This window comes from Apiospora marii (assembly GCF_038362585.1).
Source record: "Apiospora marii strain CBS 49790 chromosome Unknown utg000011l_segment0_segment0, whole genome shotgun sequence".
Taxonomy (NCBI): domain Eukaryota; kingdom Fungi; phylum Ascomycota; class Sordariomycetes; order Amphisphaeriales; family Apiosporaceae; genus Apiospora; species Apiospora marii.
Window position 1 is genome coordinate 3,525,673 of NW_027117382.1, and position 24,210 is coordinate 3,549,882.

Here is a 24,210-nt window from a genome sequence, read left to right on the forward strand (position 1 = left end):
GAAAACTATCACCACGATGCCTGAACCTTCACCACCCCCTTCTCCTCACACTCCACCACCACCGGATTCACCAAAAAAACCGCCATCTCCCTCGCCATCTCCCCACAACTAGGGTACTTAGACATGCCCCGAGGATGGAGGTCACACAGCTGTAAGTTTTCCATTTTCTATTTCTTCTCCTTCCTAATATGCCTTCTGTGCTCATCAGATCACCCCCTTTGAACTCCTGAAGAATAAGATCGTACAAGATGACCTACTGATCAAGACTATTACCCTGCACAGAAAGTTCGTGGGCAGCCGGTTGCGGGACTTTACTTTCACTGGTGGCCCTCTTTGGTCCTGGTGGCTTCTTTTGATAGCTCAAGGAAAAACTTCTTGGCCACGAGTGAATCCTTGTAGCTCTCCGCTATGATTGGAATTGGAGGGGTGGAAAACGTGCAATCTATTTTCCCTTATAGGCTTCTCACCAATGTATCTATGCATAGCTGGATACATACAGTCATTCATTAGCCCACAGACACTGCTGCTATAATTACACTACCTGGTCAGGCCCGGGCCTGCTATCATGCTTTAGCGATGCATTCTTTATTGACAGAAAGATGTGACCTGCCTGATTGCCATCCAAATGCATAAACAGACTTATTTCCTTTCTTGCCCAAACAGTCACCAATGTATTGTTGGGCTAGATGTCATTCGAAGGCGTATACCCCTGAGTAGCTCAATTCGTCTCCTCGAAACTAACCTGTGCTTGTGATTGTGCACCTTCTGACTCTTGTAGGCTAACTACCAGTTGTATTAACTCCATGTCGTTTCATAATCCCGTGCTTATTTGTTTGACAGCCGGTGTTTACAGATTGTCGACACAGTTCTAACCATGACTGTGCAACCATTGCAGTAGTTGTGAGTAACACAAATGTGCCAGCAAGTTTGTAGCCGCGATGTTAATAATTGGTTAGATACAGCTCGGCTGGATTCTTACTGACTTAAGACCGGCATCGTGGGCAATCTTTCACTCCCAATACGAGGAATGGGAGTAATGGGCAGTCACCGGACTAAGAAACTGTGAACATAGTCGGGGCCAGTCATAGGAGTATATGCAATCAGCAAAGACAATGAGTTTATCAGTGAGACTTATTTCGGCTTCTGGACTACCATATCAGCAATCGACAACTTTCAAACCATATGCTTACCTGGTACATCAAACCGAACTTTTGCTTTCAGATACATCCAACTACACGTCCATTTACACCAGAAACTCCCTTCTCCTGCCGACCATGTTGCTGGGTCTCGACGCAAAACCAACTGGGATTGAAACAGATCTCACAGTCGATTTCCCGGACGCCCGGTACGCCCGGAAGTATGTGGATTACATGAGGAGGCAATCTATCTCCACGAAGACGGGATTGGTCGTTAGTCAGGGTAGGGATAGGGGTACGGACAACACCTACATGGAGCTGACGGTGCCGACGCGGACCGGCCAGATCGTGAGAAGCGACGATATGCCGGGCGGGTTCTACGTCACCATCTGGGATCAGGAAGAAGCTCGCGAGTGGGTTGACAACTTGTTAATCTGGGAATTTGTCGAGGGTAGTAGGAATGATGTGTTTGTGAGTAGGGAGATAGACGCGGACGCTCTCTGAATCTTCGGTAACGCCACCAGAGTCATCCGAAGCAAAGATGGGACAACAATTGCCGAGCTCCTCCTGGCCCTCAGCTAGCTACGAAACGACACATGTTCTGCCTTCGCCCCCCGAGAAAGCATGATATTCGGCTGAGTATATCTGCCTGGCAACTAGATAAGACGCAGTATAGGCTGTAACTACAGCAAGGATACTGTTTTCCATTTTGTCTGACTATGTTTTGTGCAAGTGTGAACTTTAGATCCAAGCAGTGACTTAAACACTCTTCTCGAACTCGAGTCTTTCTTCAACAGTCAACACTTCGTACGCTCCCTTCACACCCAGTCTCGAGCAAGACTGGCATTCATACTACTTCCGCATGCATTACGCAGCAAGCCCGCCATCTACCATCAAGACCTGCCCGGTAATGTACGACGCCTTCGACGAAGCCAAGAACGCAACCGCCTCCGCCACCTCAGCCGCCTCGCCCCAACGCTTGAGCGGCGTCACGGCGGTAGCACCCTCGAGCAGCGCCCGCGTCGGCGTCTCCAACATCGGCAACACCATGCCCGCGTTGATGACGCCGGGCCCGACCGCATTGGCGCGGATCCCGTTCGCCGCCTCCTCGACGGCCAGCTGCCGCACCATCATGACCACCGCCGCCTTGGGCGTCGCCGACAGCGCATCGCACGGCACCGTCCGGCTCACCGCGCTCGTGACGAGCGCCACGAACGAGCCGCCGCCGCCCGCCCGCAGCACCGGCGCGCCGACCTGCGCGATGTGGAAGAAGCCGATGATATCCGTCTCGACGACGCCGCGGAAGGACGCCTCCTGGAACTGCGCCAGCGGGCCCGTGTCGAAGACGAGGCCGCCCGCCGACACGACCGTGTGCACGCGCTGGTAGGTGTCGACGGCGTGCTGGAAGACGGCCTCGACGGTCGCGCGGTCCGTCACGTCGCAGGCCACCGCGCTCGCCTGGCGCCCGAGCTGGCGCACCTCGGCCACCAGGGACTCGGCCTCGGCTTGTTTCGACCGGTAGGTGACGACGATGTTGGCGCCGCGCTCGGCCATCAGGCCGGCGCTGGCGCGGCCGAGGCCGCCCGAGCCGCCGAAGACGACGGCGCAGCCGTCGGAGGGATATTCGGATTTGGTGATGCCGAAAGCCATTGTGTAGCTCGTTTCTGTCCTCTACTGTATTTTACTTTCCCTTTTCTTTTGGGGGCGCAGCACGGTAGGATGGCTGCCGATGGTTGTGAGATTGCTGATATAAGGTGTACACTTTAGACAGTGAGGGGACTGGGGGAACAACGGAAAATGCTGTTCTTCGTTCTGTCCTATACGCTCGCTTAAATAAACACAACGCTATGGAACCACGCCGCTCCGAGATCGTTCGTACCTGCTAGCTACGTGTACGTGGTAAGTCTTCTGGCAAATCGAAACGAGTCCCCGTGAGGCGCATTCATCAATACCCCTGTTCAAGGGAGTCAAACCATTTGGTATTACTAGCTACTCTGGCATACCCGGTTCCACTGCGAATCCCCACGTATTCCGTAATCACCACGAGGAGCGAAATTTCGGACCAAGATGCCGCAGCTCGGCTCGCTTGCTTGATTGGTTCCCGCTACTGTAGCTATAGGAGGCTCGTACGTTGGATACTCAAACCTTATTTTCCTGGGATCAGGCAAAAGTTTCAACCCCCTGGTAAAGTACCGACAGGGTGGATTAGGCAGTCTGACCCCAGCTTCCGGCTCTCGCCGCCGCCCGGATGGTCCGCGGAGTGGGCCCCTCATAACCAAGTCTATGTTTGTAAGCAACAAGGGTCGACTGCATGCATATGTGAGCAAATAGGTGAGTGTTCTGTCTAGCTGCAGGGCAAGAGAACAGTGATGAGACGTAATAACCTCTATTCTCTTTTCAATTCACAAAAAGGTTCAATTGTAGCCCTCTGAGGATGGGTAAAGGTACTAAGGCTCCGGTATAAGTTATCGGTCGGGGCTCGAAAGCCGTTGGTCCGCCGAGCGGGTTGCAATGTAATACCCTGTCCATTCTCCAACCCACACATGGTCCGACATAACATGATGCTAGGCACGGACGGGGCATGGGTCACAGCTGATTAACCGGGTCCTGGGGCCCCGCCGTCAGATAGTCTAAGTGAGGCCGGGCGGCTGGGCGTGTCACGGACGGGGAAGTGATAGTCGTCCTTTTTTGGGGGTCCATCCTCATGCCGGGAGCGTCCGCAGGGAAGGGGGGACACGGGCGGCGGCAATCTTGGCTGTCTATGGCGGAATGACGGACAGTGAGAGAGGGTGGCATCGATGCAAGCAATCAGAGCGAGGGATAGCGAGGGCGGCCTTACCAGCAGGAGGCTGACGTGGTTTCCAATCAAACATTCCTGCACGGAAAGGACATCGGCAAGCAAGCCAATCCCCCCAAAACAGGGACTTCAAAACTTAATAAAGTGGGCGCCTATAGAAGTATTCCTCCGCGGAGCAACTACAACGAGCCGGGATGTTCACCACAGGGGGTAAAGTCAGCAACGCTGAGATGCCAGATATCAGAACAATGCTTTATACGTTTGACCACGTAGAATCAATTTTCGGTTCTTGATGAATAGGGTTCTTCATGTAAAGGGAGACAGTTGAGAGGCAGTGCTCTACCAGTCAAGGTTACGCGGGCCAGCTGCCAAGTGCCCATCGTCCGAGGCAGGACCTCATCGTACGAGACAGGGCGGCCGGTCCGAAAGTATAATAACGAGCGACTTCTGATGCTCTATGCGCTTGCTCTCGCTACCGTTCGGAGGGCGGACCTAAAGTCCAACCCCTGACTCAGTTTATTATACCTTCGTATGATCTGCTCTCGGGGTTTCTGTATGCGTTCGCCATGGTTATCGTCTGTCAACCGTCGACGTAGCATTCCAGCTTAATTGCATGTTTCGAAATAAGATGGTCGGCGTATTTCCCTTGGAAGGAAGGTCTGCAGATATGTCGTCTAGAGTTGGACAGTGCCGCGGAACATGAACTGCCCTTATAACCACCGGGGCCCGTCAAATGCCAGAGCTCCGGTCCTGAAGTGCCTGGTTTGCACACACCCCTTAGACAACTGCCGTGACGGAGGACTGTTCTCTCATCACCGACCGACAACCGCAGCTTGAAGATAGAGTTACGGATAAGCACACGTCCGCCATGCTGTATGTGTTCCCTATCGAGCGTGATAGCCAGAAGGCTATCATCGGGGGCGCTGTCGTTTTTTCATTGCTACCGGCGATTGCCGTGGTTCTGCGACTAGTGGCACGATCGCGGCTCAAGGATCGCAACCTTGATCTGAGCGATTGGCTCATCGTTCTAGCATGTGTAAGCTTCTTCACCCACTGCTCAAGCATTGCTGTAATCATCTCTGAAGAAGTTATCCTCTAATGTAATCGAGTCCTTTAGATTGTCGCCGTCGCGTATCAAGCACTCGCCGTCGCCTGCGCCGTGGTCGGGGGGATGGGATACCACATGACCGAGGTCCTTGCCATGGCCGGGCCGGACGCCGTCACCCTCCTCATGCAGCTCGTCACCGTGGTCGTCATCTTCTGGTCGCTCAGCCTCGGCCTGACGAAGCTGTCCATCCTCGCCCTGTACACCAAAATATTCTCCATCGGGAGCTTCGTCCTGATCACGCAGGCCTGCGCCGTCTTCGTCGTGCTGTGGGCCATGGTCCTGTTCGTCGGCGCCTTCACCATCTGCACGCCGGTCGCGTACAACTGGGACAAGTTCAAGACCGTGGGAACCTGTGGCGACATCCGGATGCTGTGGGCTGTGACGGGCGGGCTCAACATCTTCTCGGATCTGGTCATCATGCTTCTTCCCATGCCGTACCTGTACGGCCTATCGCTACAGCTGTACAAAAAGATTGCGTTGATGGTGACTTTTGGCATCGGACTTGCGTGAGTAGCGGGCTCCTATTCCTACCATCTTCTGAGTGGACCAGCTAACACATGAAAATACAGCGTGTGCATTGTCAGCGCCGTCCGACTCGCCGAGATCATCAAAATCGACATGAACGACTTCCCCTTCTCCGGCGGCATCGCCCTCATGTTCAGCGCGCTGGAACCCTGCCTGCTGGTCACGGCCGCGTGCATCCCGCTCCTCCGCCCCCTGGTGTCTGGGAACAACTCGACGGCCGCGGCCGGCAGCAGCTACGCCCGGGGCAACACTACGGGCAACACCGGAGGCCACTCCCACTCGCACTCCACTTCGCGGAACGGCGGGTTCTCGGAGCTCCAAGACGACGACGGCTCGACGAGACAGCTACGCATGGCCGAGGCCAAATTTGGTGGCGGGGCCACTGTTGTGGCGGCGGATGGTAGTAGTTCCTTTGATTACTCCAATGCAGCGGATAGCCACCATGCCGACTTGGAACTGAAGACCATCAAGGTTCAGAGGGACTGGAGGGTTGAAGGATCCGCCGTCTGATCGGGTTTAGACGGCTCCGGCTCATACTGTTCGAAGTATTGTTGGAATACTGGATTGCAAGCATGCATGGTGCCCTGCAGCGCAGTCCTGACCGTGTTAGTGCAGTTGGTCATACAGTAGTTAATTTCTTTTCCATTGCAGCCTCCACTTTTAGCAGTCTATAGCAGGCAGATGTCGATCTCATCTGTCCAAGTTGTTTGTTCAATAACCTACTGCGGACGAATCCCCGCCATATACTTCGCCGTCTGCAGGTACTTAACAAGAGTGTCCCTGCACCTCCCTGAGGTTGATTCGCCCCGCATGATTCTGTCAGCGTCCGCTACCCAGAACTCTAGAGACGAAAGGCGGTCCTTGAGGTCTGCGAGGTCCACCGTCACGTCCAACTCTGCGCCGTCGTCCCTCGCCACAGGTCCATGCCAGACGACCCCCAACTCTCTCGTGCGCTCCACCAGCTCGTCGAAGTCCTCTTCGTCCGGCTCGCTACCACCACTGCCCCGCTCGAATTCCATCCCCATCCGCGGCACCCAGCTGTTCTCGATGTAGTCTTGTGCGGTCTTGATGTCCACCAACCCCAGAACACTGTCGTAGCTCTCGAGCTCGTCAAATAGTTCCGCTAGAACTTGATGGAACCTTTGATGTTCTGAAGCGCGGTCAGCAGCGCCGTCATCTGCTATCTCATCCAGCTCGTTCAAGAAGCTTCTGGTGACGAATGCTCGGCCATTTTTGCCATTTTTGCCACAGCATGTGTGCCGTAGGTCCATGGCCTCGTAGGTCAGATATCGGACGGCTGATCTGAGGTGGCACATACTCAAGGGCCCGTCCAAACGGCCCAGAAGGGCATTGGTAAGGGTGGCGGAAAGGGCAGTGCGCCGTTCGGGGTCCACTCTGGTTATTTTGTCGATGGGGGCCGAGCCGATGAGGCCTTTCAGCGCGGCGGTAAAGGGCGTGCACCCCCCAGGCGAACATTCGCATGTGCACTTATCTTTGACGTCTTCCAGAACGATTGGCGTCATAGTTATGATGGCCTGCTGGAATGCCGGCTCGTCATCGAAGTATAACGTTTCGTAGCCGAGGTCATCTCTGAAGTCAGGTGTAGAAAGTAACGCTGCGTAATTACCGATGCGTTCTGCAATGTAATGTGCACCGGTTATGCCTGGAACCACACGACGAAGATTGCGTCCCAATGGATCTTTGGGCGCTTTGCTCAACTGGTCATCAAGTGGCTGTAGGATGTCGACGCCATGCCGGTAAAGCCAAAGGACATAAGGGAAGTCCACGATATGCAGGAACATAGGAGGCAACAAGCTGCTACTGCATGCCGAAGTGTCCCGAAAACCGAGACTGTACAGTAACTCGGCATCTTCGGCGTTTTGTAGTTGGTGATACACGGATTTGCCAATCCCTTGGACGGGCGGAAGCACCAGTGTCGGTTCAAAGGGAACCCGCATGGCTTGAAGGCTCTCTATGACCCCGGCCAGGTTGGCGTCGAGAACAGACGAAGAATGCAGGGCGTACATTGCGGATTGCGCTGTGGTGAGGTAATGCAGAGCGACTGTTTTCAAATCCTCCCGACGGCGCAGCAGATCGTATGCGTAGACTTCTTTGACATGGATCGGATACGAGAGCCGAGAGCTGCGTTCGAAAACAAAATCTATCATCAAAGAACAGCCGGCTTCGAGAAGAATTTGGGCAGACTCTGCACAGGAGCACTTCGGCCTGCCGCTGGGGACCGTATGGTTACGGGGGCAGTTCTTCTGGCGACAGATGATCATCGAAAGTTCCAAAGGCGTTATTAATTGCGCGTCTTGCCGACTCAACATGCCTGGTTCGGCATGTTGGACAAGCATACGCAAGCACCGAGGCTTGCCGACAGCCAGGTGGATACCAGTTTGCCCGATGGCAGTTACCTCTCGCATGTAAGCCGGGTTCTTTAGCAGCAAACGCAAGGCCTCTTCCTCGTTGTCGGCCAAGATGGCCTCGAAAAAGGGGTTGACTTCACAGGCTATGATAACGGTCAGGATTTGGGTTCAAACAAACTTTGTAGTGACCTACTCACCATCAGCCAACACCGGAATGCTCGCAAGTCTCCAAAGTAGACTGGCATAGTTTCGCTGCCGAATTAGGCCTAGATTGGAGGCATTGTAACCGAGGATCGGCAAAACCTCGTTGCCCCCTGAAGTCAGGATATCCACCACAGCTTGTACGCTATCGTTGTAATGATAGCCCAGAACCGTATAGAGCGGCGATCTAGACAATGTTAGCAGTCTGGGTACATAAACGACTTAGGGGGGTCCTCAAGGGCAGAAATACCGCCCGGAGATGGTGTATGTCATCGTCGGCACCCTGCAAGCGACCAACGCTTTCAGCAGAACAAGAACATCGGGGACAAACTGGCCCAGGGTCCCCTCACGATAAGACGTAACAGGGACTCCATCGAAATATCGAATTTTGCCGTCATACGCTGTGTCTCTGATCTGTGGCAATGTCAGAAAATAGCTCTTTTTTTCGAAACATGACAAGATTCCGTACCAGAGATACGACCTTGAGGACCAGATTCTCGTGGGTTTGATTGACGTCTTCTGGGTGGGCTTTCCCTTGTCGAAACAGTTGTAATATAGATGAAAGGCAGTGATTGACGAGGTGGCTCCAATGAGTAGTGTGAGTGGATGGGACAGGCTCGTTTGCCTCCACATATAGGCGCCTGATCATAAACAGCCAGTCTTCAAGAAGAGCAACAAGTCTGAAGGCCGGAGCGCACCGGCCATCCACCACGGTTTGGTACTTGATAGCAGGGGCGATGCTGAAGGAACCCGCCTTACAGTGCATCGTTATCGAGAAATGCATCGCTTTGTTTATGATGCTCTGGAGCCCGATGAAGCTGAATCCGTACGTTCGATGCATTTCGTCGGCTGGCGAAACCGAGAATCTGCAGTCGGGGAGATGATACTTCACAGCTTTGCTCTGAGTGAAAAATGAAGCTGGCCCCCAAGTTGCCCTGGCATGTCCCTGACTCGTGCGAATAGGACAGTCGCACGAGACCAAACCATGGTATAGCTCAGCTTCTCTGGGGAGAGGACTGAGGCTTCCTTGCTTCGAAGCCAAAGAACGTACTCGATAATCGGATGTGGATGGGGTGGAAAGACCGTGTTCGTGCACGGTACGTTGCACTTTGGCTTCCTCGACGAGTTCCTGCATCTTTGATGACAAAACTTGCAATTGTTGATCATGGCTCTGGAAATAAGGTGTTAGTATGTTCGATAGAGCCTGCGTCTCTGATCTATTCAACGCGACCTCCATGTGCATGTTGGCCACGGAGCGAGCGGAAGACAAGGCAAGCTCGCTGTGGGAATTGTGAGTGGACAGCCAACAAGAAGGTTAACGGAAATACTAACAGAGCCACAGCTTGCAAAGAGGTTTGGAGGGTTCCGTGTAATTTGCGGATTCGACTTTCGAGCCTTTCGACCCTTGGCCGATGTTTCAGGGGATATACAAGTTGCTGGTGCTTCTCCCGGAGCCTTTGGCGAAACTTGGGGTCGTGGGTTCCCGTGGCGCCTTGGGTAATTGATGATAAATCGTCGAAGGAGTTCAGCTCGGCTGTGCATGCTTCAATGCATCTATTCAGCTTTCCGCTCGCGGGCTGCTGAGCCTGACTTTGAGAGCACGCCGACTCGAGCTCGGTAAGTATGATTCTGATTCCATTCAAACCGCGCTCCACAGAGGCGAGCTCGTCTGAGCGACTTTTGATGGCATCTAAGTAAGATGAGATCCCACCAGCAACTTGGAGTCCCAAAGACACCAGGCCAGCGGCCAGGCCTGCCACGGACAAAGGGTCTGCCATTCTTTTCGTAACAGCTCCCTTTGGCTTCGAGGCTTGAGGGTTACAAGCAAAGCTTCAATGAGCAATCGAGAGTCGAGGGGTCATTCATGGTGGGATTGGGCATTGGCAAGGCAGCCAGTCTCCGCTTCTGTATCTACCATGCACTGCCTGAACCAACTCACAAATATCCATGGTCCCAGTGCTGTGCCGCACCTCCCCTCTTCTTGTGCCGCACAGGGGCCGCAATTAATATCACGTGTGAATTAAACAGGTTTCCCCACTGCCCTGCCCGTTATTCGTAGACTTGGTACATATATAAAAGCACCAAAAAGGTATTTAGGTGGCTTACCAACATCATAAGCTTCTACCCAAAGATATATTTCTACTTCGCGGTCGTAGCGTTACCCAGCCTCTGGCAGTCACACCGTCTTGATGTAATCCTTCGCAGCGTCCATGCTTATCAAAGGCTCTTTGACAACTAAATCGTGGCTCCTTCACGAGTAACTCAACAATTCGATGGAATCACTTAACTCCGTCATCAGCCTCGTTTTGTGTTTCCAATGCCCTCCTGTCACATCGCGCGAATCGATCAGCTCTGAGATGAGCACGTGGTAAACCTGGAGTGACTGATTATGGATGCCGTGGTGCGATTGTAGGTGGTCTTGGATGACCCATTCCAATGCAGGTACAGCGCATCGGGTCACTGAGGTAGGGATATATACTCCCCACAAGGGATCAAGCCGGTTTGTACAAGACAGCTAGATAGACCATCTCATACATAATGTATCAAAATGACCCAGTCGATACCGCGAATGCACTATTGCCCATCAGTGATCGTGCGGGCTTTCATTAAGATGCAGCATGTAAACCCAGATATATTGCGGAGTTCATACAGGTGGGCATTTGACCAGCCGTACTTTTCCGTCATTACAAACATTACTGTTCAATGTTCACCTCCAGTCCAACCCCCATCATAACCAAGTAGCCACACTGCCCGCCAGCACAGCAAGAAGCACCACCGCCGTCGTCGTCGGCCCGCCGCATTGAAGCCGCCCAGCCGCCGCCTTGTGCATCCCCTGGATGCTCGGCCGGGTCAGGTTACTGATGCTGCTGACGCACTGCCACCACGGGCCGGGCTCCGGGTACGTCGGAGGCTGCTCGCACCAGAAGTAGCAGCCGTCCGCGAGGCCGACAGGGTTGGGGCTGCAGCAGGCGTCCATGGCCCAGTAGATGGCATCGTCGGCCGGCGTCAAGTAGGTCGTGATGTTGAGGGGAAGCCCGGGGATGGTCTCGGCGTCGGGCATCATGGTCTTGGACGGGCACGTGTCGTTGATGTGCAACGGGGACGGCGCCGTGAGATTTTGCGGGATATGAGTGGCCGCCATTTTGAGATTTTAGGGGTTTGAAGCCGCCGGATTCAGGGATTGGAGTTTTCTGGGAGGGCAGAGGTTGGCTAAAAGCTGGGTGACATGCTACGAGACGACGGGGGCGGGGAGAGGTACAGATTTATATCGCTGTGGCATCGTGGTGATAGATTCTTATCAATAGTCTGTGCTGGGAAGAGCGTCCGGGCCACCGAGGAACCCTTGCACCCCATAGGCCCGAACCAAATTCCAGGGTTCATCATCCCACAGCGGAGACTGATTCCCTGTTGTCAGTTCCTGATTGGCTGAGCCACATTATAGAGATAAAGATATGAGGCTATGTCTTCTAAATTCTGACAGTGGAGGCCGCTAATTGGGGACTTTCCTGAGCCATCTCCTGACTCCATTTTACGGTATCTTCAGAGTTAAACCACTTCCGTCTTGGTCATCGCGTCTATTAACTATTATTCACCTGGGTCTCGGTTACGGAAGCTCCAGTACATCCTGTACCCCAGGAAAGATATGCGGCGACCAAAGGCACTTATAAGGCATCTTTCTTGCTTTGGAGCAAACACCGAGACGAAATGCGGAACACTTCTACCACAGGGTTTTTTTTATAGGTGCCATCCAGTTTTAACCTATCGCCTTCGTTGTAGGCCTAATAACCGATCATTGGGGATTGACTGTAACATAAATTCTCAGGCTAGATGAGCCACATGTCATCTGGGGACTGTGGGGAACTGGGCAATGGCAGGCATCCATGCAATACAACAACCCCTACATACTTGATGTCACGTGAGATTCGAGTATCCAGTTGGTTGTGTTGGTTGTTGGGACAGACTTTGATTTACAAGACAACTTTTCATTGGCCCGATACGACGACATGATGCGACATGATGATGTTTAGATCGTACGACCAACTAAAGCCAGAAACTCCAGTTGAGTGCGGGACACATGGATGCAACGAACATGGCCTTTTTCGTTCCATCGCTTTCGCTGGCCAGGGGAATCAAAACGAAGATGCACTCTTTGGTAGTACGTCAAGTTAGCGCTTCATTGATATCGTGTATTCAACTTTCCTATTATATCCATCATATGTGGCTTGGTTTCCCTTTACCATATGGCAACTCCGCGGTATGGAAGAGCAACCCTCATTTCGTTGGTTCGGCGAGATCCGCCAGGGATGATCCCTACGTTTGCTTTCGATGATGAACCCTGCTCGAACCAAACCCTCGGGTCATCCCTTTCTGGGTATTTAGTCGGGTTTCTCACATCGAGATCGAACATATTCCCCATCCGCCCATTGCCATCATCATCCACTTCTGCATGCCCACCATGGTTCATCTTCCCACGAGGAAGGCGGCTTCAGTCCCCGGCGGTGCCAACAACAAGAACACCGTTCATAGGCTTGGCTGCCAGTAAGCTGTCATTCATTATAGCATTTTGAAGAAAAGATGGTGATCCAGCAACTGACTAATGAGCATAGTGACTCCTACCACATGGCAATGCAGGTTCTTGGCCAATACCGCGGCACCATCGTAGCGTGTCGCTACTGCCCTCCCACCCATCTGACCAGCCCAGAGGCCACCGAGTCTCTCAAGGCCAGATTCTACGAGGCGGTTGTTCGTGTTGTGCTAGCACAGCCGCATTTGCAAACCGGCGTCGTGGGCGAAACCTCCAAGAAACCCAAGTTCATTAGCCTCAAAAGGATTGACCTTTGCAAGCATATCGATTGGGTGCAACTCGATGACTCGAAGAATGCCGAGGCCCAGTATTTGGAGACCCTAGGGTCCAAGCTCGATGCCAAGTTTGAAAACATCGCCTCTCAGCCCGGGTGGAACATAGTCGTTCTGCATGGGTCTAAGTCGGATCGCCTGGATGTCATCTATAATTGGGACCACAGTCGCCACGACGGCATGAGCGGGAAGATGTTCCACCAACACCTGCTCCGAAATCTGAACAACAAAGTGCACTCAGATAGGATACCCGTTCGCAACGCTGAGAAGGACCCGGACCTGTGGGCAATCGATCTTCCCGGTTTTGCGGACAAGTTGCCGCCCCCGCCAGAGGCCATCCTCCCCTTTCCTTGCTCCGTACCGACCCTGGTTAGGGACATCTGGAAGGAGGCCAAACCACCGGCGCTGTTTCCGCCAGGCGACGTGTATGCCAAGTGGGCCCCGATCAAGACCTCCCCGTATAAGACCAGGTTTCGTACCTTTGCCATCAGCCACGAGACCATCGCAAAGGTAGTGGAGGCTTGCCGCCAGCACCAAACCACCGTGACTGGCCTTCTGCATGCCCTGTGCCTTCTATCACTCTCCTCAGAGCTCAAAGAAATGAAGGGTTTTGTCAGCCAGACCCCGTACGACCTGCGGCACATCCTGCCGTCGCATCCCACCAAGTACCCCTGGCTCGAGCCCCAAGAGACCATGTGCAACTATGTATCGGTATTGGAGCACGAATACGACGCGGCTTTGGTGGCCCAGGTCCGCGCCAAACTGCCTCTCGAAACAGCCCAGCCCCAAGAAGAAGGGGCACCACCACCGGGAACAACCACAAGCCGGCCGTTGCCAGTCGACTTGTTGGATCTGGTATGGTCCATCGCAGCGCGAGTACGACGAAAAATCAGGGCCAAGCTGGATTTGCGCGGGCGGAGTGACATGATTGGCATGATGAAGCTCATGTCCGACTGGAACGACGTGATGGCGAAGCTGGCGCGAAGGCCGAGGTACCTATCCTGGCTGGTCACCAATCTCGGTGTCCTGGACGGGAGAGAAGGGGCACCAGTCATAGACGGCGGCGGCGACGAGGGGACTCAGAAGAGGCATAAGACGGACCAAGAACGCAATGAGGAGGAACTACAACAACAGAAACGTCTGGAGGAAGAAAGTGACGGAGGCATCTGGTTAGTACGCCGGGCGGAGCTCGTACTGAGCGCCGAGGTGCCGTCCGCGGCGATATGTGTGGCGGTCGTGACGGTTAAGGGCGAGCAGATGACCGTCACCTGCAGCTGGCAGGACTGTGTCGTGGAAGCGGGCCTCGGTGAGCGACTGGTGGATGACTTGGAAAGATGGCTGCAAGAGATTGGATCTGTTGATTCATAGGGTAAGCGTTTGATGTGAGGGGTCTCTCAGGTGCCTTGAGCACGATACAGTATATGCCCAGTGCTATTCCGATAACTTTAAGTGATGATGTTATGGTTCATAGGATGGTTCTCATGTAACCGCTTGTACTTACTGTTGGCAGACATTCTAAGAAGAGTTGTTCTTTGGTGGTGAAAATTTACAAAGATCGGCGCAAGATCATCATCTTTCTTCGGCAACTTCCAAACGTTAAATGTAATGATCTGTTGTGTGTAGGAGGACGTAGAATTTGTGAAGTGACTGGACCTTTCGAGTGGCAGGTTCGGGATATGGTCAACCGGGAAAGACAATCAAACCTGATTTCAGAGCGAATTCACGGCACCGTCACTGACATTATGCTCTGTAGAATAAGGCGCCATTCTATTGTTGCAATAATAGCCGCACAATTCTTGTATCTAAATTCATTCCAGGGCCTGTGCATTGAATGCTCAGATAGTCGACATTGAAGGTCCGGCATTTATACGAGCCAAGGCCTTTGTTGGGTTCTTTGACGTGCCCATGTTTCGTGATGCCAATAATTGATTCTGATTTACCAGAGTGAGTGTATACCACTATTAGCTGTTACGTTCTATGTATTTATGCTAACACTATACGTAACTGTAACACAGCGGCGTGCCTCCGAGAGTATCAAAAAGCTCACGAATCGGGCGCGTCTGACCCAGGATACCCATGTCCAACAGATCATCAATGGTGGCGTTGCGCGTGGGCGGGTTGTTCGATAGCGTCAGGGTCCCCGCTGTCTTATGAGCCTCGGCTGGGTGCAGCACCTGCCAGATCCAGTAGAGCCTGTCAAACATCGCGTGATGGAGCCAGAAGGCTGGGTCCTGGATGGACGAGTATAAATCCGTCGCGTCGGCGCCCATGGCGTAGTGGCCCGACGTGTGCAGCCCGAGGAAACCGTCCGGGTACCGCCCCTGCACCTCGCGCCAGTAGCTGTAGTGCGTCTCAGAGGCTGCGCCGATGGTCACGTTCAGCAGGTTTGCTGTAGTGAACCATGTGCTGGTCACGTATGAACTCAGGTCCCGCCGCAGGCACCGCGGGTTGTACACCGTAAAGTCGGCAACCGCCGACATGTTCTGCATCCCCGGGCGTACGGGCCCCATGTTGGCGGTCCAGTTGGCGAACGGTCCTGTGGATATACAGCCGCCGCCCTTGCCCGAGGGGATCTTGATCATGCTGGCGCCGCCTAGGGCGCCGTCGTGCTCGAAGAAGTCGCCGTCGCCGCCCATGCTGGTGTCGCTACCGTCGAAGACGGGGGACTCGTGGATGTTGTCGGCGTGGCTGAAGTAGTTCCAGTACTGTCGGCCGTGTTACCTGTCAGCTTTTGGGACTAGACAAGTATCATGTGTTGGGGCGGAACACGAACCGGTTGGTAGCCCTGGTAGCCGCACTCGTTTCTCAGCGCCTGCTCGTAGGCCCACACGAGATATCGATGCCACGTGAGAAAGAGGCCGCTCCCGTGCACTGACATAGTCATGTTCATGTGGATGGCGACGAAGTCGTCGTAGCGCGTACGAGCTGCCGGCGCCCATGCCGGGTCCGACTTGGACGGGAGACTATGGAGGCAGTGGACGGCACGAATGTAATCCCTGCGTTTCTCCTTGCTCATCTCCTCCCTGGCGTGTCTGTCAGTGGGCTGAGAGTAGTACACCTTGACATCGTATGAGCATATGAGCTTTACCAGTCTTGGCGGTGACCCACGGTGATCAGGCTGCACTCATTCGCCAGTCCCCTCTTCTGACTCTGCAGGTTGATTTTTAAAGCCTCCATGGCCTGCTGCTGGAGCTCGTTCAAGGCGTCAACCGCGCTCCAGGACTCGTCGATGGCAACCGCGCCGGTAATGGCAAGCGCCGCCACTTGGAGGGCTGCGCTGATGTGGGAGAACCGCATGGTGGACGACAGAGCCAGGAGCTAGCACTTGACAAACCACCTGGCTGTTGCTTGCCAGCTCTGCAGTCGGATAACTGCGAGGAGACCTAGGAAAATTCATCAGAAGGGAAAAGGAAAATAAGGATCTGGGTCAATTGGATGCCAACATGCCAATCAAGTAGTGCTTTGGGTAAACACTTGGCATAAGCACTTGAATAATTCGTATATCTCACGGCGACTCTTGGGGTCCAACGGCTTTCTCATCTTGCATCTAGAACATAATACCGGCTTCCACCATACCAATCGGCGACATTGCCACCTTGCATTTAATCTCGCTAGCGGATATTGGGGTGCTGCAACCAAGTTCTTGGCTCCTTTGTGACGGTTCTGTCGGTACGATGATCTGATTGCGTGTCTGACACGCATGCTTGCCTGCCATAAACCGGCCTTGGCGGTTGACCAGCCTTACTGGGTGGGCCAGGTTTGTCTAAGCGAACCTTCGATCGAATCATCCATGCCTGGTAATGCGAAAGCCGAAAACTGGCGGGGTTCGGATTTTGGTCGACTCAGGGTTCTGAAACCGTTGACAACCGGAATTTACGCTTGGTCGGTTCGAACCAAAAGTTCATCCAATGTGCGCGGGATAGCGGACTTGTGACCGCCTCCGACCCGCCACCCCACGCAAATATCACGTACCTTGCTTGGCGAATCTAGATTGTGCAACAACGAACCCAGATTTCCAATCACTCAAATTACACCTAACATTGTCGGATGGACAATGAAGGGCCACACTCGGCCTACCAAGGTGTTTGAAAGCCGAACCGCATCGGTAGGGACTCAGCCCTGTCTGGTATTGGCGTCCCGAGCGAGGTCTTCCATGTCATGTGCCTTCCCAGCGGCTTTCTCTTCATCTTTTGAAGCTGGTGCCCCCATTAAAACAGCCCGGGGGTATGCCGCGGGTTCTGCCGTTTCGGACATAACTCTTTTCGGCCGTGTGCCCCGGTATTGGGCCCTCATCTTAGTGTTTGCCCCAGCCAGAGACGGGAGACCTCTTATGTAAAGGATTCCTCGTCCCGACCCCGAGCTCCCGGGTAGTGTCGCATTCCAGATCTAATGGAAGAAAACAATGTGCCTTATCTTTCGATTCTGTCGTATTGTAATTTGGTCCGACCGTCGCGCACGTTGGTTCGACAACTGCACTCATAACAAGATTCTAAGAACGAACAATAAGTACTCGTGTGGACTCAACCTGGCGAATCTTCAAGCTCAGTTGCTGTAGCCCTCGGCATCACTTTAAATACCTCGCTTGTGGCGATGTCATATCCACTCTGGTACCGGCGATATTGGCTACCAAACTAAGTAGCGAAGAGGAACCGGATACCAGGATAGGATCCTGGATGACTGACAGCCTGTCGGGTTCTTCCACCCAGCCGTCCCAACTGCACCTTCCGCGAAGTTACGATGCTTCCTGAAGCTGCAGGTTGCCCACATTCAATGCAACCAAATCTGTTTTCCTACCAATACATAGAAAGGAGATGATCGTTGCAACGATGTTTCAAGCACATACCCTCGCGATCCCACGTGGAAAATGACAGAATAAGGGGCCGCCCTGGCTTGGCCAGGGGGACACTGCCCCGTCTGCAGGTTAGGTCGGTTCAGGATATATGTACAGCAATAACCCACGCGGCTCCTGATCGAAACCTTCTATCGAAGTGATCTGCGTTGTTTCTCTGATCTAGATCGATCCCGCCTCATGATCACCAGACTGCAAGCATGTCTTCCAGAAAACCGATCAACCCAGCTCGCGCGACGGAGAGCAACCTGGGCTGGATCCTAGGCGTCACCGCTGCGTTTCATGGCCTGGCGCTGATCTTTGTCGGACTTCGCACCTACACCAGGCTGTTCATCGCGAAGACGTTCGGGAAAGACGACGCCCTGATGCTGATGTCAACGGTAAGCGACCAGACGCCGTTCTCACATTACAGACCGGATACTGGGTTCCTCGTCGACGTAAACCAACTATACTCCCCATGACAATGCTGACTCGTAGGCAATAGGCCTGCGCCATCGGCGGAATGGCCATGTACATCATCGCCGCCTTCTACGGACTGGGCCACCACGCGGACACGATATCGAAAGAGAACTACAAGGAATACCTGAAGATGGCGTTCATACAAACCATCGTGACAACCATTGGTGCGCTCGCGTGTCTCAAGGTCTCCATTGGCCTCGCCCTCATTAGACTCAGCGACTCTCGCCGCTACGCGCAGATAATCTGGGGAATGATAGGTATGCACCCCGTCCAAAAAACGACCATCATCACCTCGAGCGCAATACGGAGCTGACATGGGCTTCGACTGGATGAACAACAGGATTCGTGTGTATATACGCAATCACCTCGTTGGTCGAATTGCTCGTCAACTGCCGCCCAATCGCGGGCTTCTGGGACGAGTCGCTCGGGGCCAAGTGCCTGCCCGCGGCGATACACAAGGGCTTCGCGCTCATGAACACGGCGTGCAACCTCTTTACCGACGTCGCCTTCACGACCCTGCCCGTCCCCATCATCATGCGCCTGCAGATGGCGCACCGCGCGCGCGTCTACCTGCTCGGCATCTTGGGCTTGGGCTGCGCCGCCGTGCTCCTCGGCGTCGCCAAGGTGGTCTGCCAGAACCTCTTCCGCGATGAATCGGACCAGTCCTTCACCGACTGGGCCCAGTTCTTCGGCTTCCTCCAGGTCAACGTGGGCATCGTGGCCGCGTGCGCGCCCAGCCTTCTGCCCCTGGTTGGCGGCATGTTTGGCCTGACGACGATTGAGTCGTCGTCACTGTCGAACGGGTACAACGTTAGCAACAGCACCCCGAGCTTCCGGTTCAGCTACGGCGCCGGTGGGAGCCGCCGGGATTCGCGGATGGTCACCATTAGTGGTGGTGCGGCGGCTGGTGGGCCCCCCAATAGCAGGAAGGGGTGGCTCAAGTCGAAGAGCGGAAACGGCGAGTTCGAGATGAACAGCGATATGCTGGGGATGTTGCGGGAACAGACAAGAAGCCTAACCCCCGATGCAAGAGCCAAGACGGCGAGCCCAGCAATAAGCGAAGGGGAGGAAAGCGTCGGGATCATAAGGACGGTCAACTTTAGCGTCAGTAGCATCAATTGACACGCCTCGCATCCACCAAGCCTTTACATCTTGCCTTTGCCAGTTGTCATATGGATAGCACAATAGGTATGTTCGCATGGGATCTCTTTCTCTAGTAGGTAAAACCAGCGGCTGATGGCTAACGTCCGAGAACAGCCCGGACAACGAGAAGCAGAAGGCTGCAAGCCCAAACAAAGCCCGATGCTGTACCATGTCCCAGCCATCCACCCGGGAAATCGTATCGACCTGGCGATTGAATAGGTGGGTCTCGGACAATATATGGGTCTTAAAACCACCAGCTTCAGGCACCAGGGGTGTTTTTAAGCTGGGGAGCCACTGTACTTACTGGCAGACTAACCCGCTGTAGGGAAGGTCTCACGCTGCTGCCTACCACTGGACGCTAGACAGGACGCTGCTTAAGGCTGAGATAAAATGGAACATGGCCCCCACGTTATGTCAGATCTCACTGTTTGCCCAGAACAATCAATCACTTCTCTTCTTCCAAGCCCAAACATCCTTTCCTTCCATCACGCTCTGCAAGATCACTTTGAACTTGACTTTCCGTACTGATCAATTTCCCATAGCGAGCTGTAGGGTGTAATATTTCCTTCTACTCCTGAGTTGTGATTGTGCAGCCCACAATGGGCAAGTCTTCGGATGCTGCGGGCTCTGCCTCCTCTCCTCCCGTTTCCCTCCACACCAACCCTGGCCAAACATTCGCCGGCGATTACGACCAACAAGATGCCCCCGAACTCAACCTAGACGGCATCGACGACCTTCCCCCTCTCTACAGCGATGCCGTGGCTTCCGAAAACCTCGATGAGCCTCTGCTTCCCGCCGCCTCTGGTTCGGCAAGCCAAGAAGAGCGATCGTACGACTCGCTAGCCCAACCCTTCCAGAAGGATTGCAAGACGGGTGCTACATACTACATCGACTCGCGCTTTGAATCGCCCAAGATCCTCCAGCAGCACCTTACATACTGGGCCCACACCCCGCCCCGGCCGTACATCAAGATCGTCGGGACCCACCGCCAGACGGAGCGCAAGAGCGACAACAAGACTGAGACTAAGACTGTCACCGACTTCGACGTCGCCGTCGAGATGACGCCCTACCTCTACTCCAACGCCCAGTACCGCACGTCCTGGTCACGGCTGCGCACCGTCGACAACGGCGAAAAGGTGCGCCGCGGCACCATCCTCAAGAAGCGCGCCCCGGGCGCCGCGCAGCACATAGAGGTCGGCGGCGCGCCCAAGCCGACGCTGGAGGAGTGGTGCCACCGCTTCTGCGCCCACCACGGCGGGCTCAAGTGCTTCGGCTTGCGGCGCGAGATGACGGGCTTCGACTTCGGGCGGGTCCAGGAGAAGCTCCGGGACCTGGTCCGCGAGACCAACTACCGCGGACAGTTGAGCGTTTACATGGAGACTAAGGACGAGCTGGTCGAGGTCTACAACGACGCGAACACGAACCGCTGGCGACTCACCTCATGGGTCCAGTGGCTCTTCTATCTCACCCTCCTCTTCATCTTCTCCTGGCCGTACCTGTGGCTGCGGACCAAGCGCTTCGAGGTGGCCGTCGCCGAGTGGCCCTTCTCGCGCATGGCGGGCAACGACGGCGGCCGCGAGTTCGTCAGCATCAGCGAGGATCAGTGGTACAACATGTGGGCCCGCGCTGTGCGCAACGGCGTCCTGGAGAAACGGCAGGCGGTCCTCGACCAGGCGGACCTGCGGCGGGCCCACGAGCCGCAGGCCACCTTCGAGTCGGGCAACGCCACCATGGATTCGGCCGTGGGCTTTGTTCGGGCTGGCGTCAGCGCTATGAACGAGGTCAACCGGCAACTTGGTTGGGGTTACGACTGTTGAGATGTTTGGTCCTTAACTAGTCCCGGTGGGTTGCTGGCGTGCTTGTTTACATTATTCCCCAGGTGTGTTATTACTGTTGCCAAGAGTAAAGTATTGCAAAGGCGCCTTCGTCCTGTTAGAGGAGTGTGTGAGTCTACGAGGTATCCCCATGAATTAAAGTCAAAAAATCAAATTTCAATGAACGTTTTTCAGTTGGAACCGACTTGCAGACCACATGCTCCCTCCCGTCCCAGGGATTTCAAAGACAGTACTGTAAGGCAAGCCAAGCTGAACGGCTACCGATGCAACATCAGTCTACGCTGTGAGTGCCTGACCACCATCCAATCGTATTGGATCTGCAGAAGCCGAGACGCTGCTACAGTGAACTACATGCTATGATGGACAAGCACAACATCAGGTAAAGAAACCCGTTTCGACACTACCGCCTACTATTCACTTCCTAGTCGCCAGTAGCAACACCACCGGCCACGCGATCTGCCGCTTCGCGCTTTCCCCGCCCATGGCCTCGGTCAGCTCTGCAAACAGCCCCCGCAGCTCTGGGTCCTGGTCCAGCTGCGCGTGCCCGGCGGTGGGCAGCAGCGCCTGGACGAAGTTGCGCACCTGCCCCACGTCCCAGCGCTCGGCCCAGAACGTCGCGTCCCGGATGTGCGTCGTCTGCTCGCGCGACGGGTCCACCCGCGACGGCCGGTCGATGGGCACGTCGGGCAGCGCGTCGTTGAACTCCATCTTGCCGCCCCCGCCGCTGGCCGTGTTCCACTTGCGCCGCTCCACGTCCCGCCACGTCGAGGCGGGGAAGCCGACGGCGTCGAGCTCGCTGGCGATGACGTCCGTGGCCGCCTTCCAGCCCGTCCGGAACGCGGGGCCGCCGGCCTCGACGACCTTGGCGGCGGCCGCGGTGAAGAGCCGGCCGTAGATCTCCTGGCACGCAGAGGCCTGGTCGTCGCCGTCGTCGGCGAATATGGGCCGGCCGTAGAACCAGACGGCCAGCGTGCCGCCGGGCTTGAGCACCCGGGCGAAGGCGTCGAGGGCCCTCTCGTGGTCCATGAGCGGGATCGCCTCGGCGCAGACGACGGCGTCGCACGACGCCGCGGGGATCCCGAGCGCCACGTCCTCGCCTGGGCAGAGCTGGAACTCGATGTTGGGGAGGTGGCCGTGGAGTTTCTTGGCCGCGGTCAGGTGGGCGTCGTTCTTGTCCGAGGCGATGACGCGTTTGAAGCGGGTGGCGAAGACGCCCGCGACCTGTCCGGGGCCCGTGCCGACGTCGTAGGCGACGTCGTAGCGGCCCGTGTGGGCGTCGTGGTAAGCGTACAGCAGGTCGTAAAAGCCATTGGCGTCGTAGTTGGGCCGGGCGGCGAGGTAGTTGGTCCAGAAGGCCTCGTCGTAGTCGGCTAGGTGCCAGAAGTTGGCCGAGTTGCCTGTGTCAGAGCTCATGGTCGTTTTAGTGGTTGTGATGAAGCGTCTGTCCGATGAAAGGTTGTAGGGACATTTTTTACTCCTCGTTGATCAGTTGGAGTATTTGTACTACTTCGGATCGGATCAAAACACTATCCTTTAGGACGAGTATGCAAGCCATGGTTTCAGCTCATGCATACAGCTGACCCCGAACAGTCGCTCCGCCAGTTATATAGGCGTTTTCAGCTGATCTAAGAAGCCACGAGCCTTAGCGCTGAGTTTTGGCTGATTGCCGGTCCGCCGTGTTATCGGTGGTTTAGAAGGGCGGGCATAGTCCTTGTGAATCGCTCCGGCTTTTCAAGCCGGCGTGGGTCGATCTCGGGCAGTGTGGTGTCTCTCGCGCTCAGTCAGTGCTTCAAACCTCCAGTTAATATCGACCTATATTAAGAACGGCCGGTTCAGCCGGATTGGTTGATTCGAGAAACCTGGTCGAAACAAGCCACTGAGGTGAGAGTCCAGATTTGATTACTGGGCCTATGGGGACCGCGTAAGTAGCCATAGGGGTCATCTGATTATCTCTCTAATACTAACTAAGGGGTATGCTATATTTCGTTCCAGAGGCATTTCGACATATCCCAATATAGACAACAGCAGACACAGTCATCACACCCTTGCAAGACCACCTCCTAATCATTTGACTCGGGGCCGCCGCTCAAAACAGTCGCAAATGAAAAGCGCACCGTCTACGAGCACTAACTCGGTCTTGATGCCCTCCTCCTTCGTGAGCTCGTATGTGCCATGGATCTGATGCCATGGATAAGATATTCAGTACGCGATATGTGCCCACAGGCGGCATGCCGCTTGTTGACACCAAAGCAACATTATTACAATGGCACGATCGTATCTGCTAACTCTTCTTTCTTCTTTCTTTTTTTTTTTTTTTTTCGATTTATATTAAGGTTCCCCGGTAAAAATAAAAAACTTATAAAGAATAGGTTACTTTAAAAATAATAAACTTAAAAATAAGGTATTATACTTAATATTTTCGAAACTTTTAAAAATATTTTAATAATTATAACTTTTATAAATCGATAAAAGCTTAATAACGGCCAATAATTATAAAATTCCTTTTCTAATTCCGGTCTTATTTCCGGTCGTAGTAATTTAGCGAATTACGTATAAAAGGTTATCCTCGTTTCCTTTATTAATTATTTAAATTAAGTTTTTTATTTAATATAATTATAAATATTATTTATTATAATTTATTAAAAAATATAACGTATTTACTCCGTTATATTTATTTATTATAACGACGAAGATTTCCGAAAATAATTTACGTTAAATATATTAAAAATTATTCGAAAAAGTAAAAAATAATTAATATAAAATTATTTATTTTAATATTACGAAATTTTAAAAAAAGTATTTGTAATTTTAAAAGTATATAAAAAATATTTATTAAAAAGGATAAACTTTTAACCGAGATAGCTTTTTATAAAATATATAAAATCGATTACTGTTTTTTTAAAAAAAAAAAAAAAAACACGGAACTTTAAT

The 24,210-nt window shown here is 53.8% G+C and overlaps 10 protein-coding genes across 10 annotated transcripts; 5 read left to right on the forward strand and 5 right to left on the reverse strand.

Moving 5' to 3' along the window:
* Positions 1–1,274: 1,274 nt before the first annotated feature.
* Positions 1,275–1,640, forward strand: PG985_014223 (uncharacterized protein; the record flags this gene model as incomplete). Its single annotated transcript, XM_066833989.1, has 1 exon — positions 1,275–1,640. The coding sequence occupies one exon, from the start codon at positions 1,275–1,277 to the stop codon at positions 1,638–1,640; it is 366 nt and encodes a 121-aa protein (XP_066678729.1).
* Positions 1,641–2,003: 363 nt separating this feature from the next.
* On the reverse strand, positions 2,004–2,786 carry PG985_014224 (uncharacterized protein; the record flags this gene model as incomplete). Its single annotated transcript, XM_066833990.1, has 1 exon — positions 2,004–2,786. One exon carries the CDS (start codon positions 2,784–2,786, stop codon positions 2,004–2,006), a length of 783 nt encoding a protein of 260 aa, XP_066678730.1.
* Positions 2,787–4,801: 2,015 nt separating this feature from the next.
* Positions 4,802–6,076, forward strand: PG985_014225 (uncharacterized protein; the record flags this gene model as incomplete). Its single annotated transcript, XM_066833991.1, has 3 exons — positions 4,802–4,969; positions 5,051–5,547; positions 5,611–6,076. The coding sequence occupies 3 exons, from the start codon at positions 4,802–4,804 to the stop codon at positions 6,074–6,076; spliced, it is 1,131 nt and encodes a 376-aa protein (XP_066678731.1).
* A 209-nt stretch (positions 6,077–6,285) lies between these two features.
* PG985_014226 (uncharacterized protein) lies at positions 6,286–9,914 on the reverse strand (the record flags this gene model as incomplete). The annotated part of the gene is made up of 5 exons (XM_066833992.1): positions 6,286–8,078; positions 8,133–8,323; positions 8,387–8,550; positions 8,606–9,416; positions 9,469–9,914. The coding sequence occupies 5 exons, from the start codon at positions 9,912–9,914 to the stop codon at positions 6,286–6,288; spliced, it is 3,405 nt and encodes a 1,134-aa protein (XP_066678732.1).
* A 950-nt stretch (positions 9,915–10,864) lies between these two features.
* Positions 10,865–11,278, reverse strand: PG985_014227 (oxidoreductase family protein; the record flags this gene model as incomplete). The annotated part of the gene is made up of 1 exon (XM_066833993.1): positions 10,865–11,278. The coding sequence occupies one exon, from the start codon at positions 11,276–11,278 to the stop codon at positions 10,865–10,867; it is 414 nt and encodes a 137-aa protein (XP_066678733.1).
* A 1,484-nt stretch (positions 11,279–12,762) lies between these two features.
* Positions 12,763–14,361, forward strand: PG985_014228 (uncharacterized protein; the record flags this gene model as incomplete). The annotated part of the gene is made up of 1 exon (XM_066833994.1): positions 12,763–14,361. One exon carries the CDS (start codon positions 12,763–12,765, stop codon positions 14,359–14,361), a length of 1,599 nt encoding a protein of 532 aa, XP_066678734.1.
* A 626-nt stretch (positions 14,362–14,987) lies between these two features.
* On the reverse strand, positions 14,988–16,290 carry PG985_014229 (uncharacterized protein; the record flags this gene model as incomplete). The annotated part of the gene is made up of 3 exons (XM_066833995.1): positions 14,988–15,698; positions 15,767–16,075; positions 16,102–16,290. The coding sequence occupies 3 exons, from the start codon at positions 16,288–16,290 to the stop codon at positions 14,988–14,990; spliced, it is 1,209 nt and encodes a 402-aa protein (XP_066678735.1).
* Positions 16,291–18,042: 1,752 nt separating this feature from the next.
* Positions 18,043–19,423, forward strand: PG985_014230 (uncharacterized protein; the record flags this gene model as incomplete). The annotated part of the gene is made up of 3 exons (XM_066833996.1): positions 18,043–18,222; positions 18,327–18,558; positions 18,642–19,423. The coding sequence occupies 3 exons, from the start codon at positions 18,043–18,045 to the stop codon at positions 19,421–19,423; spliced, it is 1,194 nt and encodes a 397-aa protein (XP_066678736.1).
* Positions 19,424–20,043: 620 nt separating this feature from the next.
* Positions 20,044–21,261, forward strand: PG985_014231 (uncharacterized protein; the record flags this gene model as incomplete). Its single annotated transcript, XM_066833997.1, has 1 exon — positions 20,044–21,261. The coding sequence occupies one exon, from the start codon at positions 20,044–20,046 to the stop codon at positions 21,259–21,261; it is 1,218 nt and encodes a 405-aa protein (XP_066678737.1).
* A 432-nt stretch (positions 21,262–21,693) lies between these two features.
* On the reverse strand, positions 21,694–22,692 carry PG985_014232 (uncharacterized protein; the record flags this gene model as incomplete). Its single annotated transcript, XM_066833998.1, has 1 exon — positions 21,694–22,692. One exon carries the CDS (start codon positions 22,690–22,692, stop codon positions 21,694–21,696), a length of 999 nt encoding a protein of 332 aa, XP_066678738.1.
* Positions 22,693–24,210: the final 1,518 nt, after the last annotated feature.